At 34.0% G+C, this 18,001-nt stretch overlaps 1 protein-coding gene across 6 annotated transcripts in view; it reads left to right on the top strand.

The window, feature by feature from the left end:
- LOC118198326 (BTB/POZ domain-containing protein 2-like) overlaps positions 1-18,001 on the top strand; it is a 218,112-nt gene that overhangs the window by 184,244 nt on the left and 15,867 nt on the right. The window contains exon 1 of one of the 6 annotated variants that reach the window (XM_035369980.2): positions 15,446-15,619. The exons of the other annotated variants lie outside the window; for them this stretch is intronic. Coding sequence (XP_035225871.1) covers positions 15,596-15,619 — 24 coding nt within the window. The 5' untranslated portion in view covers positions 15,446-15,595. Of the gene's footprint in view, positions 1-15,445; positions 15,620-18,001 lie in introns of those variants that run through there. 6 annotated transcript variants of the gene reach the window in all.

The following is an 18,001-nucleotide window of genomic DNA, read 5'->3' as shown; positions in this document are numbered from 1 at the left end:
AGAAAATAACATCCAAAATTTGGGGGTATATATCAGAAATGAATGCACCGGAATTGTTGAAAAGCGTGGAAGATTAGTCCTATCTCGTTGATAATACGAGTGCATCACTTCATGGTGCCGTAAGTGACCTGTCTTCTTCATCTTACAGACGCGGCATTGCTTTTAATTTCAGAAGTAAGTTGGTTTAACAGAGGTAACATGCATTTGGTTCTTGGGTATTTTCAGTAAATGACTCGAAACTTGGACTTCAAGAGTGGATTTCTACAAAAAAGTCATTTTTTTTTTAACTATGGCTCATGTCCAAAAAATAGCGCAGCTATTACAATCGTCCCCTCTAAATAGCCTTTTCAAGGCTACCTATTTTAAAGATTTTCTCAGAAGAAGCCGTGGACACTCGCAGACTTAGAACATAGCCAAACACATGCAGCACGGCGTTGACATATGTTTAGGGAGGAGGAAGATAACTAACTTCCATTGCATGATGTAAAGTATGCTTATTCGACATTCAGTGGTACCTTGGAATACATCATTAATTCGTTCTAGTTCCTTAGGTTTACCAAACGAACTTTTCCAGTAATGAAGGTAATCGGTTATAAAAAAATCGTGTTGTTATTATTAAGAACATTTAATATTAAATGTAATGCGATGAGTAAAAATAGTATATCCTGTACATAAATGAATCTTTACGTTTAATACTGTGCATTAATGTTTTTCTGCTTTCCAAATCAAAAGCAATTTTTCAATATGCTTTGACCTCTCTGATCTTTGGTAATCGATTTCATCCCTTCACAACGTTAGCCGATTTAATAGCGTCTTTGTTTTTCACAATTGTAGACATCATCATACTCGGTATACTGTATGCAATAGCAAGGTCCCGGATGCGCATGCCATCTTCATACTTCTCAATAACCTCTTTTTTTCACGTCCATAGTCATCCTAACAATTTTCTTCGTTGTATCATTCTTCTCATTAACTTTCTTAAAGCCCATTGTTAATGAATTTACAAAACATGCACAAGAAAAACACAAAAATTCATCGACGTGTTATACCGTGAGTTGTTTATTGAATAGTAGCAGCAGGCATAGTGATGCTTATGGACAGTATCTCGAACGAAGTAAACAAGTGTAGTGTGCACAGTCGTGACTCATCGAACTCCAGTCATATTCCAAACAAACGCCGTATACCATAACAATTTTTTCTTACAAACAGAACATATACCGAGTTGGATGTATCTCAAAGAGGACGTATGCCAAAGTATCACTATTAGTTTAGTGGTATGCACGGTTCTGCCAGTCTTCACTACGCGGCCAATCCAACCGCAGAACCAGGCCCAGTGGTTCAACCATTGTCCTTGCAGCTTGGAGAGGATTGACCAAAGAATAACACCAACTGCCATACAGCGACGTTGGTCATCAATTTACTGCCTACCAGTCTCTCAGGCTGCCCGTCGCTCAAGGACCCAGGACTCTACCCCCCGGGCTACCAGAGCCTTAAGCTCTAGGACGCACCAGACCCACAGCCGACCAATAAGGGATCTTTCCAGGACCTCCAAAACCACTGATTCGTAATTTGTATACCCCCGCGGTCGAGACTGCCTAAGTACAGATCCTAGCCAGTAGCTTCGAAGAGTTCTCTACGTCGACCCCACGGTGGGGGGGGGGTACGGTATCACTGTAAAACAAATTAAATGTTTAGAAGTTCTCAGCTGTTTCTCTCCTTTATTTAAACAAAAAATTAGGATTTTGTTCTTTTTAATAATTTACCCCATAAACACCTACTAGTTTAGCAGATTTTTAACGCAGGCAATGATATTTTCTGCAGAAAATTGCTTTAAGATTTTGCAGTTTTGTCCCGTAAAGGCATCCCCTCTACTTCATATATGGAATGCAAAATTATTTTTAATTCATAAAACTTTAGAGCGAACAAAATGCGTCTGTACAAACACAAACGACCCATCACTGTCGGCATCAATCCGCCTTCTCTTATCTTCAGATCATCTTATCTCTTATCTTCATTCTTTATATCGCCGTATATCTCGGAAAATATGGAATGTTTCCACCCTTTTTTGGCTATACCGAAGTGAGTAAAATTGTCTTTCTTGTCGCCATTGTACGAAAGGGCATTAACCCCTGTTAAATCTTCTCCGTTTTCTCTCCCCTTGTCCCCGCCGTTTTTAAAGTTGACAACTTTCCCCTGCCTTGCCACCTGCGCGTCTTTCTCTATCACATTTATGCGCACTTCGCAGACAGGACGAGTTGAGAGGGTGGGACTTTGTCGCCCATTTACAAGGCAGACTCTGAAAAGAAACACATTCTGTGAAATGGTTAATAAAGAAGATAGAGAGCAACCTTTGTGAGTAAGTTTACAAAAAAAGTGAGAAAAAATGTTTCTTCAGAACTTTAAGAATATTTCACTGCACAAGGAGGGAAGATAATAATAATGAAAATTCGAAAAATAGTGTTTTGCCTCATTTTACTGGTGTAAAGAGCCTGAAAATTCAACAATTTGCGATTAGGTGTTGCAGAGATCAAGAGCTAAGTAAATGTTTTAAGTTTGGCGATGACGTAAGCATTGTAAATAAAATTTTCTGTGACAGTTTCTGTGTCCTTTGGCAATATCTTGTAATAATTGACAGAAAATTGATATCTTCAACTGTGGGGAAATATTTATCCACACAACATCTCAATCCACTGGATTCTGCAAATTAACCGTAGAATTTACATCTTAATAAATTCTACCTTTCTGTTCATTTTACGTGCGTTTGTATTTTATCCTTCTTGTTTTGAATGCGGTTCTACCCGGCTTCGAACCCAGGCGAATTGGCTAGCTGTATGACTGACTTTCGTGGCTTAGCCCATGTGTCATGTTAATATGAATCAATTTCCCATAGAAAGCCTTCCACGAAGGCATCCCTTTCCTTAGGCATAGCCATCGTGTGCTTTGATATGTCCAGATATGTCAAACCCAACTCTCCCATCGCTTTCTTATTTTTTCTTGCAGACACAGGTAAAGAGGGAAGATAAATTATTGAGTCCGAAATTATTATTCATCTTCCTAAAAGGAGCGATAAAAGTTTTATTATCGCATCTGCGTAAGATGCAAGTTGATTTGCCAAGCTTCTTTCAAAATCCTTCAAGAAAAATTTTTTCTCACTTATTCTCATGGTACGTGAATTTCATAATCCTTAGCAAAAATTCAACTAAATCGATCAGATGCACCAAGAAATTGCAGTCTAAATTCACAAAACATCGACAGAGTGTGGATTCCGTATCTCATTAATCGGCATTTTAATTAACATTTATTTTCTGATGTAAAAGTACATCTTCATAGACTACTAGTCAGATTTTTCGAAGCAGGAAACATTAAAAATCAACAATGCCTTCGCCAGAATTCAAACTTCGAATCTTCCGACTGCTCCTCGGACGTGCTACCACTTAAATCACGAAGTCATGCAGCGGGAGAGACGACTTTAACTGTTTTATTCAGTATTGGACAAGTTAAGAAATACAGCGTTAGTTATTCGCATATTTTCAACTAGCCGATATACGGCCAGCCTTCGTTTGTCTTTCAAATGTACCGAAAAACAAACGTCCTCTCGACAAACATCGTATGCAAGAGAAACATTAAATTTAAAAACTGCACAGACGTCCCGTATCCAAGAATAGTCAGTCTAACGTCCAGTGTCCAAGAGAAACATTAAATTTAAAAACTGCACAGAAACATCGGCCTCATTTTTTCTGAGTGGCAACACTGCTGATATCAGCAACAATGGTTGCCTGCCATTGTTGCTGATATAATGAGTGAGAATTATGGATTTGATGCGATTTCATCAAAAAACATAAAAATAAAAAAAGTTTCAGATTTTAAATTACATCTAAAGGGGCCTTTTTTTAACATTTTTTGTGTTACATTTATTTATTAAATACCACGTTCTTCTTAAACCATAAAATTCAGTTCAACAGCAATATCACAAAACAGTTTTAAAATGAGCATATCTTTAGAATTTCAAATACAGAGACTCGCGCGCTGGAGATAAAAATATTTTTTTTCTGTACAACGTTGTCATTGCTCGCTTTGAAATCCTTGAATTTGTTAATCAAAAATTCGTTAAAGTTTTACAAAATAGGAAATCCATAATAAAACAAATTCCAAATTTCAAATTTGGTCTTCCACATGCCCATATTCGTAGGAGGATTACGTCATTCAAAATTGGATGGCTCTATGTACCGTAGTTTTATCACAATGCGAGAAATATACATACATTTACGCAGATTTTTCATTATTTAATTTCTTCAAATATAATGCAGGATTCTAACATTTGGCAGCAACAGTTTGAAAAGTGGACATTTATAGTAAACCAACTCAAAATCACAAAACGAAAACAATAGTTCTTCAGGGGCAAAGCCCTTTTGGACTATATATCTCATTCGAACTCTTAAAAAATCGCTTTGAGGTGGACTGGCTCTTGTCTAGATGCACCATATGTACCAAATTTCGTAGCCCTGGGTCTATTAGCTTACGCGCTGCACGAACGAAAGAAACACACGCAGACAGACTCTTCTTTTTATTATATGTAGAGATATTTGAAGACGAATTTAAAAAGAAATCTAACCATTTCCAAAGAGGGTTTTATGGTTATAAATGCTTACGCATAGTCCGCAATACAGTCATATATTATGGGTAAGTTCAAATAAAACTGCGAATGGTTTTTGGTGAGCCTTGATAAGGAAAATGTTGCCTTCGTTGTATACCATATAAGCGCCGTCAAAATTTAGATGTTCGTAAGAATTCGGGAAAAGCAACTAAAAGTGAGTTTCTTAATTCTGTATTTGTTAGGGATCCATGCCTAATTAAATCTCAGAATATTGTTAACTTTGAGCAAAAGCTCTGTGAATTTCGAGATAGTGAAAAACGGGACTTGTTTCTTCAAAATGCAAAAATATTCTGGAGAATAGTTGCAGGCCTTGAAGAAAAGAGACTCATCTCTCTCTCTCTCTCTCAATAGAGAAATTTTATGCAAAATTAGATTTTGAATTTTTAGTTATTTTTAGAACATACTTCTTGGCCATATATCATATCAAGCATATTTTCTGTTGTTACATTCCACTCGACATCACTTTTTGCTTTAAACGTATTGTTAAATGACAACCATTTTTTTAAAAAGATTTTGAAGTCAAATAAAAGTTTGTTGCGTTCTATAGCTGACTTCGGAGAAGATCTACAGAAGCACATATGTACTTAATAAACAATACCAAGTTCGACAGCACCCTGAACGAAGGAAATCTTGATTTTGCATTCCAAGCAGAACGTAAATAGACTTACTGAACTGATTTTTGAAAGGCTGGAATTTCCTTGCACAATGCACACTTAACGTCTGGAGCCGAGGAAAAGTCCATAAAATACGTAGTGAAAAAACACGGGAGCGTAAAAAGCAAACTGAGGGGTGGGATGTTCGTCCGTTTCCATTCTTTCCCAAATAAAAGGTTTAAGCAACTGAAACGATCGCCTGAGGGGGCTTGACCTTTCGAAAACCGAGGCAGCACTCGTAATCGACACCGGTAAACACGGTGAGAAAAAAATTTTCTCACAAGCTGTGGGAGCCGTTCAAATGCGGGAAACAAGCATTTCGTGAAAACTGAACGATCACTTCCTTCGCAGAGCTTTTACTGTTCGTACAATCATTTCTTTCGGATAAAATACATTTTAATATGCTAATGATATAATATAAAATTCTATAAATAGTATATAATCTATTTTATATTAAAATACATTCTGTAAATATTACATTTAATATATTTTACAGTTACAAATATCTTTCGCATTTACTGATTTTCGTGCTCTTACAGTACTTTATTGATCTTAAAGTATACCGCCTAGGCCCACAAAGCACCGTAAAAAGATCTGTATTTTAAACAAGGCAAAATCCTTTTATAATTATAAGAAAAATGCAATAATATATATATATTTTCCTTTTAGGAAATTTAGTAGACTGAGTTTTGAGGAACTCCAAAGAACGCGCGCCCATGATTTATACTATCTTAATAGACCCTGCCTTCAACAATGATCCGATAAATAAAAATAAATCCAAAGGAAAGTTATACACGTCTTCCTTCTACGACTGCATTAATGAAATTTCGAGAGTAACTTAAAAAAAAAAAAAAAAAAAAAAAAAAAAAGTGTAAAGTACTCATGGTAGGTTTATTGAAGAATTAAATCATAACAACACGTAGGTAACTAAAAGAGAAACGCGTCAATGTAAAATTTTAAAATTATCAACGTAAATCTGTGCTTTTATGCAAATTAGAGGCTGACAGTTGTATCAAAGAGTCTTCTTTCACAACTAAATCTGACCATAAAATTGAATTTGACAGCATCAAAAGCTTTAAAGGAAAATAATAATAATAATAATAAGATTTTTAACGGTCGCCCAAAAAGGTTTGTTAAAGTCTTTTACGTTTTCTCTGAGATTACTGTCTACCAGTCTACAGGTTAACCCATTTTTAGTCCAAAGGGGCTTTGTCCCTGAAGGACTATTGTTTTCGTTTTGCGATTTTGCGTTCAATCACTATAAATGTCCGTTTCACTTTTCAAACTGTTGCCACCAAATGTTAGTGTCTTGCGTTATATCTGAAGAAATTAAGTAATGAAAAATCTGCAAAAATGTATGTCTGTTTCTCGCATTGTAATAAAACAACGGTACATACAGAGCCATCGAATTTTGAATGACATCATCCTCCTACGAATATGGGCATGTGGAAGACCAGATTTGAAATATGGAATTTGTTTTATTATCGATTTCATATTTGTAAAACTTTAACGAATTTTTGAGTAACAAACTCAAGGATTTCAAAGCGAGCAATGGCAACACTCTACGGCGGGGATAAAAAAACCTTTTTATTTCCAGCGGGCGTGGAAATGTGTATCGGAAATTCTAAAGATATGCTCATTTTAAAATTATTTTGCGACATTGCTACTGAACTGTATAAAAATAAAGGAACTGTATTATAAATAAAGGTAATACACAAAACGTTAAAAAAACGCCCCTTTGGACGTAATTTAAAATCTGAAACCTTTCAGATTTTTTAATTGTATTTTTATTTTTTGTCTTTTTAGCTTTATTATTAAGCATCATTTTCTTCGCACTTAAGCAATATACAATTCAAGAGCAAAATTTACAAAATTTCAAAAGCAACATTGCTGTATAGTTTAGAATTCCCGATGCATAGCGTTAAGTGTTGGCATACACTTCCCCCCCCCCCAGAGTTTTCTCAGTTTATCATATCAATGTTCAGTTTTCTTACTAACAGGACTTTACAAAAGAAATTTTTTTGTCTTTTTATTATTAGCGTTTTGTATGTTTATTTATTATATCATTTTCTTGACGCTTATGCCGCATAAAATTCGGTTCAACTACAAAATCTCAAAATATTTAAAAACAACACATCTTTAAAATTTTCGATAAAGATTATGGCACGCTGGAGATGAAATTCTCTTTTTTTTTTCCCAAAACAGGCAGTGGTATCACTGCACACTTTGAAATCGTTGAGTCTGTAAATTAAAAATTTGCCAAAATACGAACTAGATAATAAAACAAATTCGAAATTCAAAATTCGGGCTTTCAGGTGTTCATGTTCGGGTGGAGCCTACATTATTTAAAATTTGATGGTTCTGTAGAGTCATTAGGTTAATTGGAAGCAGAAAAGATGAAAAATATGCAGCCGTCTTCGCCGGGAATCAAATCACGGACCTCTGGAATACCGGCCCAGCGTGCTACCGTTACACCACGAAGGTACGCTAGGTAAGTGGGAGAAATACCTTATAGTTCTAGGTACTGTTTTTTCCCCATAATGCGAAAATATGCATACATTCATGCAGGTTCTTCATTATTTAATTTCTTTAAGTATAATAAAGGGCAACAATTTGAAAAGTGATACCCCGCTTATAGTTATTCAACACAAAATGCCGTTTCAAAACTAATATCCCATTCTGGACTAACGTTCCTTTTGGGCAAAAAAAGGGAAAATGAATTGGTCATTGTGCTTGCTTGAATTTATACATGAATACAAAATATAATTTAGCACTCCCAATTTAGAAAATAATGCTGTTGAAAAATGTTGTGTGTGTACGTAGACGCTCACCTTAAATTCCATACAAAACTCAAGATCAATAAATTTCTGAACATTAATTTGAAAATGAGGTGCAACGTTGCCTATTGCCATTTATATCTCTGTTGAAACTAACATGGGCTACGAGGTCAGCTCTTAATAATGAGAATAATGTAACTCAAAGTTAATGACTACTTTTGGTTTGAATCGCGGCTAATTGTCAACTTGTCATCTAAGCTGGGTTGTTGTCATTTTGCTGTTTTTTAGGCCACGTTATTAGTTTCTTCTTAAGCTACAATTTTGACCAAAGTACTCCGGATGCCGGAATTTAGAGTTTGTTAACCCTCTTCTGCCCTTGCCATCAGATTTCCAACTATGTTTTCTCCTCTTTTATAACAAAAACCTTTCCACGCCACTTCAACTCTACAATGTGCGTACGCTTCCGAATACCACCATTATAACTTCGATCAAAGCTAAAAGCTTTTAAAACTGAAATATTTGTATATGATCCGAATACTTTTAAATTCCTTATTTCTCCGTATTCCTGGCATCTAGCATCTTAACATCAAAAGCCTTCCTGGCATTATATCATCAAAATTTAGCACTCCCAATTTAGAAAATAATGCTGATGAAAAGTGTTGTTTCTAAACGTTTTAGAAACAAAACTATCGGGGCATAGACCTGTTGCGGAAGATACCGCGTGTTTTCTGCAAGAATTTTAGTTTTATAGCTAAGTAGGTCAGTGAAGCTTTAAACATCATACAGATATCAAGAAATCATATAGATAGATATTAGCTTTAATTTACTAGCGATTAGATTTCTGTGACATTGAGCGCTTCTAGCCATTAAGCTTGGTTATACCGGCTTTTACGAGTCAGAGCCTGCCTGCGCATTAAATGACTTATGAAAAGCCTTTAAGTTAACTTAATTCTAGTCTATTTTAAGTTACTTGTTACCTTTTGAGCTAAGCCCAAAGTGTTATTTTTTGTAAGCACGAGTCCTTGTCGTGTGTTATATTGAGTTAATAAAAGGTCCTTTATATCCTTTCTTTGGACTTTTCCGTACTTAAGGATAATTCCTTACACAGTCTATAGACGTTTAGTTAGTTTATGCTTGCTAAGAATACCAGACGTTGGAGACTCATTAGCTTTTTATGAAGCAGCCGATGTGAAAAATGTTAGTGCTCTCGCCAGGACTCGAACCGTGAACATCTCGAATACGCGTCGCGTATGCTTTTAATTACACCAGGAAGGCATGCGGAAAAGAGGGAAAAAATATCTTATACCAGTTTTCTGCAATCGCAAAATAATTGTTTTTATGTAGGTTTTATGAATTTTATTCATTGTAGTGTAATTGTTTCATTGTTTTATACTCTTCATTAATTTTTATACCTTCCCATTTAATTTTACTGATAGATCCTGTTAGTGCTTAAACTTTTCGTGCAGACTATAGAGACAGCTGCCATCAAAAGCGACGATTTGTGAAAGACAGTACGGAATGCGGAAACTTTCTTATCGAGTTAGAACTAACATCGCTTTGCGTGTCATCAGTTGCGAATGTTTTACTTTTATTGCAACGGTATTCTAACGGTAATTGGAAAAACCCCCAACAGCATGTGAGATCTTCATCACTTCTGCTCTGTACTAGGGGGTAGGAACAAAGATTATTTTTCGCCAGGATGTGAACGAGGTCAGTATATTCTGCCAAGCGGAAATTCAGCAAGAAAAAACACGTTTAAAGTTATCGATCTAGCCGTGACATTGGAATAAGACTTGGTAGGACTAACAATATTTTCTGTAAGAAAAATGAGCAAACAAACAATTAACGTTTTAGAAACAAAACTATCGGGGCGTAGATCTGTTGCGGAAGATACCGCGTGATTTCTGCAAGAATTTTAGTTTTATAGCTAAGTAGGTCAGTGAAGCTAATTCATGATTTTATTTACTTTGACAAGTTACTGTAATGTTTCTTTCGGTATTAAAGTTAACAGTCACAGAGAATGACACGGGCTTGCAAAGTTTATAGGTGTCCGTAAATAGAAATAAGATTTTGAGCATGAAAGAGCCTGGATAGAGATTATATATGAAGTGTTTCTCTGCGACCTCGAGTTCGCTGAGACGAAGAAAATTAATTAAGTTAATGCTCATGCACCGTATAAATTTAAATAGCCTTTTAACTGCGACAATGGGATAAAAGGAGAAATAAAAAATATCAAACGCCTCTCTTTGCTTTTTCGGTGGAATAAACATAGAACAGTGATATATAAACATAGAAATAACTGCATATCTGTGAACACAATTATAACTTGCTTTCAATTTTTAAGAGGGATATGGAATTTGAGAGCCTTTAGTGCAAATTATTATGCTTTGGTGCATATTAATTCTTTTAAAATTCGAATATAGATGCAGAATAACGCTTTTTATCACCATTTTCTTATTCACTGACAATTTTAAATGCAAATTAATTACAAAAATTAATTTGTAAAGTAAGAAATCGCGTAACTTTGGGCTTGCGAATTTCGAAGTATCTCTCTGTCCTTCACTTATTTATTTATTTATTTATTTACTAGAATGCCCGGCTGTCATACGAAATGACAGCTGTTCTAGATATTATAGATTGTAATTAAAATGATTTGTGCAAAAGTGTCTGCTAATTTAAACTGAATTACCCAGGACAGGCGGCGAGGACGTCCCTTTGCTTACTGCCCCACGGGCTACCCCCTTCTACTTGCTTAGAAGTGCAATGAATGAAACCACTGGCGGTACATTTCTTAAGAGCCATCGCTAGCTCAATCTATAAAGGTGATTTAAATAATGAAATGTTAATTCACATGTCAAAGATCTCTTTGTACACAACATTTCTTGTGTAGATCTTTCCATGATTTTTCAACTCGCCTTGCAGAAGACCATCAATTATTTTTAATTTTACGTCCGTTCTTTCACAAACTCTTGAACAGGCAACATAGAGTTGACCGTGTCAAATGCAGGCTCAGGTAAAAAAATGCCAACGCGCAAAAGCGTTTGGCCCTGAGACTTATTGATGGTCATAGCAAAGGCGAATTTTACAGGAAATGGTCTACATCTCAGTTGAAACGGTAACCTTGTGCCGTGGCAACTTCAGCCCATTGACTAGTACAGTTACGCAAGCAATCAGTAAATATCGGCGACAAACAGACACTTAAGCCGCATATATATATATGGGGTGAAGTAACATCATCTCCTCTGAAACGGCTGGCTCCCGGGCTTAGCGAAGCACAGCGTTGGATTCCGCAGCTCCGTGGCACGCCATTTTGACCATTCGCGTCTTCTTGGGACTTTAATTAGCCGAGATATTAATTAAAAACTAATTTTCCCCTACGTTTACCCTACATTCTCCACTTTCTTCCTTGGGTTTTCCCTAATAGAGGGATTTGGCTGCGTGCCAAATTCTTTTTTCTCGAATATCTACGGATTGGCGCCGAATTGAAATTCGAGACGCGTAGCCGAGATATTAATTAAAAACTGCGAAAACGTTAATTTCCGCGCTCATTTTTCCGAGTGGCAACAATAAACTATCGGCGACACACACTTTAGCCGTTTATATATATAAAGATTTATTCATTCATTCATTTATTATTTATTTATTTATTTATTTTTCGTTAACTATAAGAATTAAGCTACGCTTAAAAATGATACTCTTTACAAATGTCTAACAATTCAGTTTAATCAAATATGAAATTATGAAATGTAAAATATAACGCGTCATCTTTCAACATTCCCATCTGAGGAACTAAGATATTGCCGAAGAATGTTAAATTTTGCTCAGCAGAGAAATTTGAGTATTTCTTCCATAGTTCTAAGCTTCATTTGATAGTAGTTACGAGATCCGACTCCAAGCATAGGTGATATAGGCAGCCGCCTAAGTAGCCAGTTTTTGGAGGTTTACAAAGTAAACTGTTCTTGCAAGTAAAGAACAAATAAAAAATATATATTTCGCTTGAATTATCAATGTTTCAATTTATATGGAGCTTTAAATCCGTGATTTATACAAACGATTAATTTATACGGATCGCCTATATCGCTACGATTTTAATACCTAATTTTACCGTCTGTTGTTAGTGTGTTTGCTTTTATTATATGTGTCGCAAAATATAAAGCAACAAACTGTTTAAATTTATAATGTCTTAATTTTAAGGTTTATTTATAATGTTTTTTCTTCCATTATATTTTTACGGAACCCTTTGTAATTCGAATTAATTTTTTGCACGTAACTTACAGCCTAGAAGCTTCATGAAAAAACCTAAGCGGGTAACCTTGTCACAAAAAGTTTAGATCACCGTGATCTAAATGGTTTTAGTGTAGGAATTTTTATAATATTTTAACATTTATAGGCACCTTTTGAAGTTTGGCATATTATTGTTATAAGCGATAATAACGCCAAATGTGTTTTTGCACTTTATTTCGTGCCCAGCGAAAGGTAAAGGAAAATAAGTTAAAATTTTCGCTTAGTTAATTATTCTTGGCGCAAACTGTAAAAAGTGCGGCAAGATAAATTTTTGAATTGCTCGGTAAGTTTCTGACATAATTTCACAAAATTTAATATTTGGAAATAATTTGAGACTTAGAATCGAAATATGGAGAAAAATAGAAACCTTGTTTCAGAAAAATGTCCGATCAAAATATCTAAGTTAGAACAATATATTATTTTGAAATCTAATGTATATTCTAAGAAGCGCTTTCGAGACATGAAAAACACAAGTTAAATTTCGGTCAATCGGCTCAGTAGAATGGGACCTACAGAACTGTAACCCCCCTTTTTTTCCGTGCAGAGTATACGTGCTAATTTATGTTAAACTTTTATTACGTGCATTCATTATTTTGTTTCATTAGAATAGTTACTAAGACGCTTTCTTATAAATACGTCTGTTATGCAGAACTGATGCAAAAACTGTTTGCCTTTAATGTTAGTTATGCAGGACTGATACAGAATTATTTATGCTCTTTCTTTGCGAAATCGTGCAGACTCTGAGTCGATATTCCATTGCAAGTCGATGGCAGTTCGCAACTTATGAACCAATTTTCTGGCGAATAATGCATAAGAAACTTAGTGGTGCTGAAAAAATAAAAGTATGACTCAAACTGATCCTTAACTTTTAAATCTTACGAAAAAAGTGTATAGGCGTTCTTCACCTCATTCGTTACTTTTAAACGCTTCGGCAATTATATGTCACTAGCAGAAGCGATCCACATTAATGCCGTACTAAATTTCTCAAAGTCACCATTAAATTCATTATATGCGAGCATTATTAACAATCTCTATCAAAAATAAATATATTCTAGACCGTTTCGTTGCTTTCATAATATATTCTTTTATGTCCAGTTTAAAGTAATTGTTTTTTAAGTAGCCTTTCTTGTGTTCATTTTCTTTTATCTCCAGGTTAAATTAATTGCTTTTTAAGTAGCCTTTCTTGCGTTCATTTTCAGTCAGAGAAAATCTGATTTATAGACTCTCTCGTCATATAATGCTACTTTATTGCTCTTTCAATGGACAGCAGACAACGCTTTTCCTAATTATTCACCTGAAATTGTACGTAAAGGCAGAAATGTTAAAAAAAAAATGCTTGGTTCGCCACATAAATCGATCTATTCTGAAGTTAACAATAGCCGTCATTCGCTCAAATTGCTGTTGCTTTATTAACCACAGTATTGCTTTCTGTTGCTGATCATAACGATTACGTTTTCATTAAAAAAGACGTTACTATTTAATTTTAATTTTGAAAAATCATAAACGTTTAATTATGCTTTATATTTTCAGTGTGCGTACGTGAATAATTAAAGTAATATTACTAGCCCACAAGGGACGTTAGTCCGGAATGGGATATTAGTCTCGAAACGGCATTTTGCGTTGAATCACTATAAACGCATATCACGTTTAAAATTGTCGCCACCAAATATTATCGCTCTGCATTACATTTAAAGAAATTAAATAATAAAGAATCTGCATGAATGTATGCATACTTCTCGCATTGTGGAAAAACAATTGTACTTAGAGCCATCCAGTTATAAATAAACCTTGACAAGTTCTTTTAGGCTACCGTTTAAATCTGAAACATTTCAGATTTTTTTATTATTATTGCTATTAATATTTAAAATGATTTTTGATTTGTGTGAAGATGATTAAGTTAATTTAAATGAGGTGTGGGAAAATAAGGGTGTTTATCCAAAACTCGTATCTGTGTTTGTAGTAGATTCTTAATCAAATTCTCATTAAATTCCCACAAAATATGAAATAAATAAATAAACAAATAATAAAAACAAATTTAAAATTCCGGCTTTGAAGCGCGCGTGTTTGTATGGAAGGACCATGCGGGTTTAAAATTTAGTGGCGCTAGGTGTTGCCATTTTTCTACAGTGCGAGGGAACATGCGTACATATATACATGAGTATTCTTCATTGCTTGCTAATAGATATCATCTCATTTAAAAAATTAAGTATATGACAGTAATCCTTATCAGAAAACTTTTATACTTTCTTACTGTAAAAGAGTGAACAAATGGGACAAATCAATGCTCTGCTAAGTTTTTCACCGTGTAATAAATACTACGTTATTAGTTTGTAATTCGAATTAAGTGGAAAATATTTACTTTTTTAAAGTAGCTAATTCTTCCAGTTCTTTTCTTTTTTCCTGCAGTAGAGTTTCTGTTTAGGAACTAATTTGGGATATCTGCGTTTAATATTAAATGTAGATAAACTATTGTACACTATTGTAGATAAAATATAAATGTTTCTTCTCGTTGCATAAACAGAATGTTTATGGCTAACATAAAGCAAACTTGTGTATCCTCAAAACCGGAAGGAAAGTACAAATAATATACCTTTTTTTAGCACAATATTACCCCCAAATTATTCGAGAATTTTTTTTTAAGATAAGGAGAAAACCGTTTAAAATTTTCGACTGATACCATATCTTAATCTTCTGTTAAAAAACCGTCATTTGTAGAAAGGCAGTCTCTAACAGGAAATCATGTGAAAATCGCGTTTTCACTTTCTCTGCCTGAAGTCAGTCGAGTATGAAAATTGGGAAAAGAGACAGACACTTACGCAAGGAGATTAACTCTCCCTTAATCTCATAGCACCTCCGTCACTGTGCAGACCGTTTTAGTTCAATAAACTTAGCCAAGTAAGTACATCATATTTGCAATATTTTTATTGCCCAAACAGAGTGGTGGTTGACAAATATGTCTCACTTCGGTACATTTCTATTTGTCATAACCTTGTACTGGCTATCTCGTGTGTAAAAATGTCATCTAGGTTGCACAAAGTGCAAGATTTAAGTGTGTTCTGTTGCAAATTACTGTTGTCAGTGCATGTGACGACCGGATACTGATGCGTTTGTCCAGCGATTCTACGTCCTCAGAAGGATGTTGAGTTCGCTAATTGATATCCTTGGGTTGTTTCGATGAAAACAAGTCATAGACCTAATAAGTTTGATGCCGAGTTCTATTTATTTTAATGATTCAGTATTCTTTGGCAAAGGTAAGGTATACAATGAAAAATTGTAAACAAATATGCTTTACAAATCATCCTTTTAAAAATACTTATTCTTTAATTTGCTTAATTTAATATGTGAATTTATTTGACTGTTTTATATTCCTGTTCTTTACATGGATTTTACAAAATTATCGTAATATAAACCTTTAATTTAATATTAGCTTAACAAATGATTTTTCAAGTATTTGAAAAAATATTGAAGTAAATTGTGTCATATATAAGCAGATATGTAAAATATAGCAGTACGACTTTTCTTTCCCTGTCTACCATTATTTATAATTTAATATATAAATTTGACTCTCCAGAGCACTTCTAAATAATAAGTTCTATTTTCAATTAATAAACGTGTCCTCAGCTTTGCAAACAGTCTTCAGGTTTTTAGGTTTTAGCAGAAAAATGTTTATTATTTCTTTTCTTAATATCAGGTAAAATTTAATGCAAAAAAATAACTTAACAGATGACGTCTTCAATTAGAAATTGATGAGTTTTTAAATATCTGATAAAGAGATGTAAAAGCATAAAATGTTTTTCCTCCATATACAATTGAAATTTAGCTTGGATATTTTAATATTATATTTGCTTAACAGAGACATTTTTATAGTTACACTAAGAATATGAAAATTTATTTTATATAAGGCTGTATTTCTCAAATAAAATCCTATTACATTTTTTATGTACTGCCAATCTTTGGATCATCCTCATCCAGTAACCGTTGCCGTAAGAATATCAATATAATACTCTGACAAAAAATTTTATTGTAAAAAAAGTTGGATTAGTTTATGAAATCTGCAATGACAAATTAGCCTTGGAACACAAATCTCGTACGATTGAGTTAATACATAATTTAACGCAGAATGATCTAAATAAACGTATAAAAACTTAATATCCAGCTTATAAATTCCTATGCAGATTTAATCAGTCAAACAAAGTATTTATATCGTATTTCTTTAAGTAGCGTACAAAAATTTACTTTTAATAGAATAGATATTATAAATATCTCTCTTCTTTAAGTATGACTGTAAATTATATGGAGTAGTTTCAGTAAAGTATAAATAGTGTAACATAAGGGTTATCATTTTTTGTATTATCAAATACAATTAAATATAAACCTGGATGTATATTTTCATGACTGTTAAAGTGTGGTAAAAGAAAATGCAGAATGCATTGCCAAGGAGAGGCGAGAAATGTAAGTCCTGACTTTGTCATATGCTTTGAGAGATGGTTTTTAAGGACCTTTCCTGGAATTCTTAGCAAGATTAGTAAAATTTATTACTATTACTACTGTTTCCTGAATTATGTATCGATTTTCATACTTTTGTTCACCTTAAATTAGCTAAAAAAGAAAACTGTTTTTTAATGAACTTCCCGTTTCGCAAGGCTAATTTGTCATAGACAAATTATGTTTAAGGCCTTAACCCTTACGAAGAAAAATATTAAAACTACATTTTCAAAGCAAAGATATTAAAGCTGTATTTTGTAGGTGTTTCAGTTTGCAGATGGTTCAAGAAAGGTAATTTGAGAAAGGTAATCCGTATGTACAAAAGTTTGCCATCTGTTAAATAACTGCATTATCTGCTGCTATAATTTACTGCCAATTAAACTTTCTTTCTGCCCATTTTGGGGGCATCCTTTTAATTTTGAATACGTATTTCAATCTAATTTCAGTATATTTTAACATTAAAACGATGTGTGATTTGATATAATTGTCTATCAAACTGTTCTTTTAAATTATTAAGAAATTTCTGTGAGGAAGGGAAATAAATCCGTTTTGCAATAAAAATAAATATTTTTTTTTATTTATACCTTTTCTTTGGGGGAAGGGGAATCTTGATCTCTTCTCATTTGCATATAGATAATAACGAAAACTGCCTCCTTCTCCTCCTCCTCCTTCTTCTCTCTCTCATTTCAATCAATATGTTGAACTTTCTGAAGTGGCATTTCTCGTGAGCATATTATGATGATATTTAAATGTTTTAGAGTTCAAACTCTAACCCCTGAAAACTTTAATCACGAAAAACATTACATGTGTTTTCCTGATTGCAGCTTTTGACATAAATCAACATTAATCAATTCTCGTTCGTCTGGTTGTAACTGCCTTCATTATTCGCCCGAAAATGTTCCTAACTGGCATTTCAACTCACAATAGACCAGATAATAATAATATTTTAATGGCTACCAAATCCTAAATTATTCGTATCCCGAACCACTTTTTATTAATGAACAGATTTATGATATATCGGTGTACTATCTTCCTGGAGCTAAAATTTATATCTGAGTATAGTGATATATATTGTGTGCGAAGAAACATATAAGAAAAACCCTGTACGGTAACGTAAACTAACTAAAATAGGGCTAAATTTAATTTAA

The sequence above is a fragment of the Stegodyphus dumicola genome, chromosome 5, assembly GCF_044657685.1.
Source record: "Stegodyphus dumicola isolate Sdum_Otavi_A_Nest chromosome 5, ASM4465768v1".
NCBI classification, from domain to species: domain Eukaryota; kingdom Metazoa; phylum Arthropoda; class Arachnida; order Araneae; family Eresidae; genus Stegodyphus; species Stegodyphus dumicola.
Note: the sequence above shows the minus strand (reverse complement) of the source record. Positions and strands in the feature narration are given on the sequence as shown.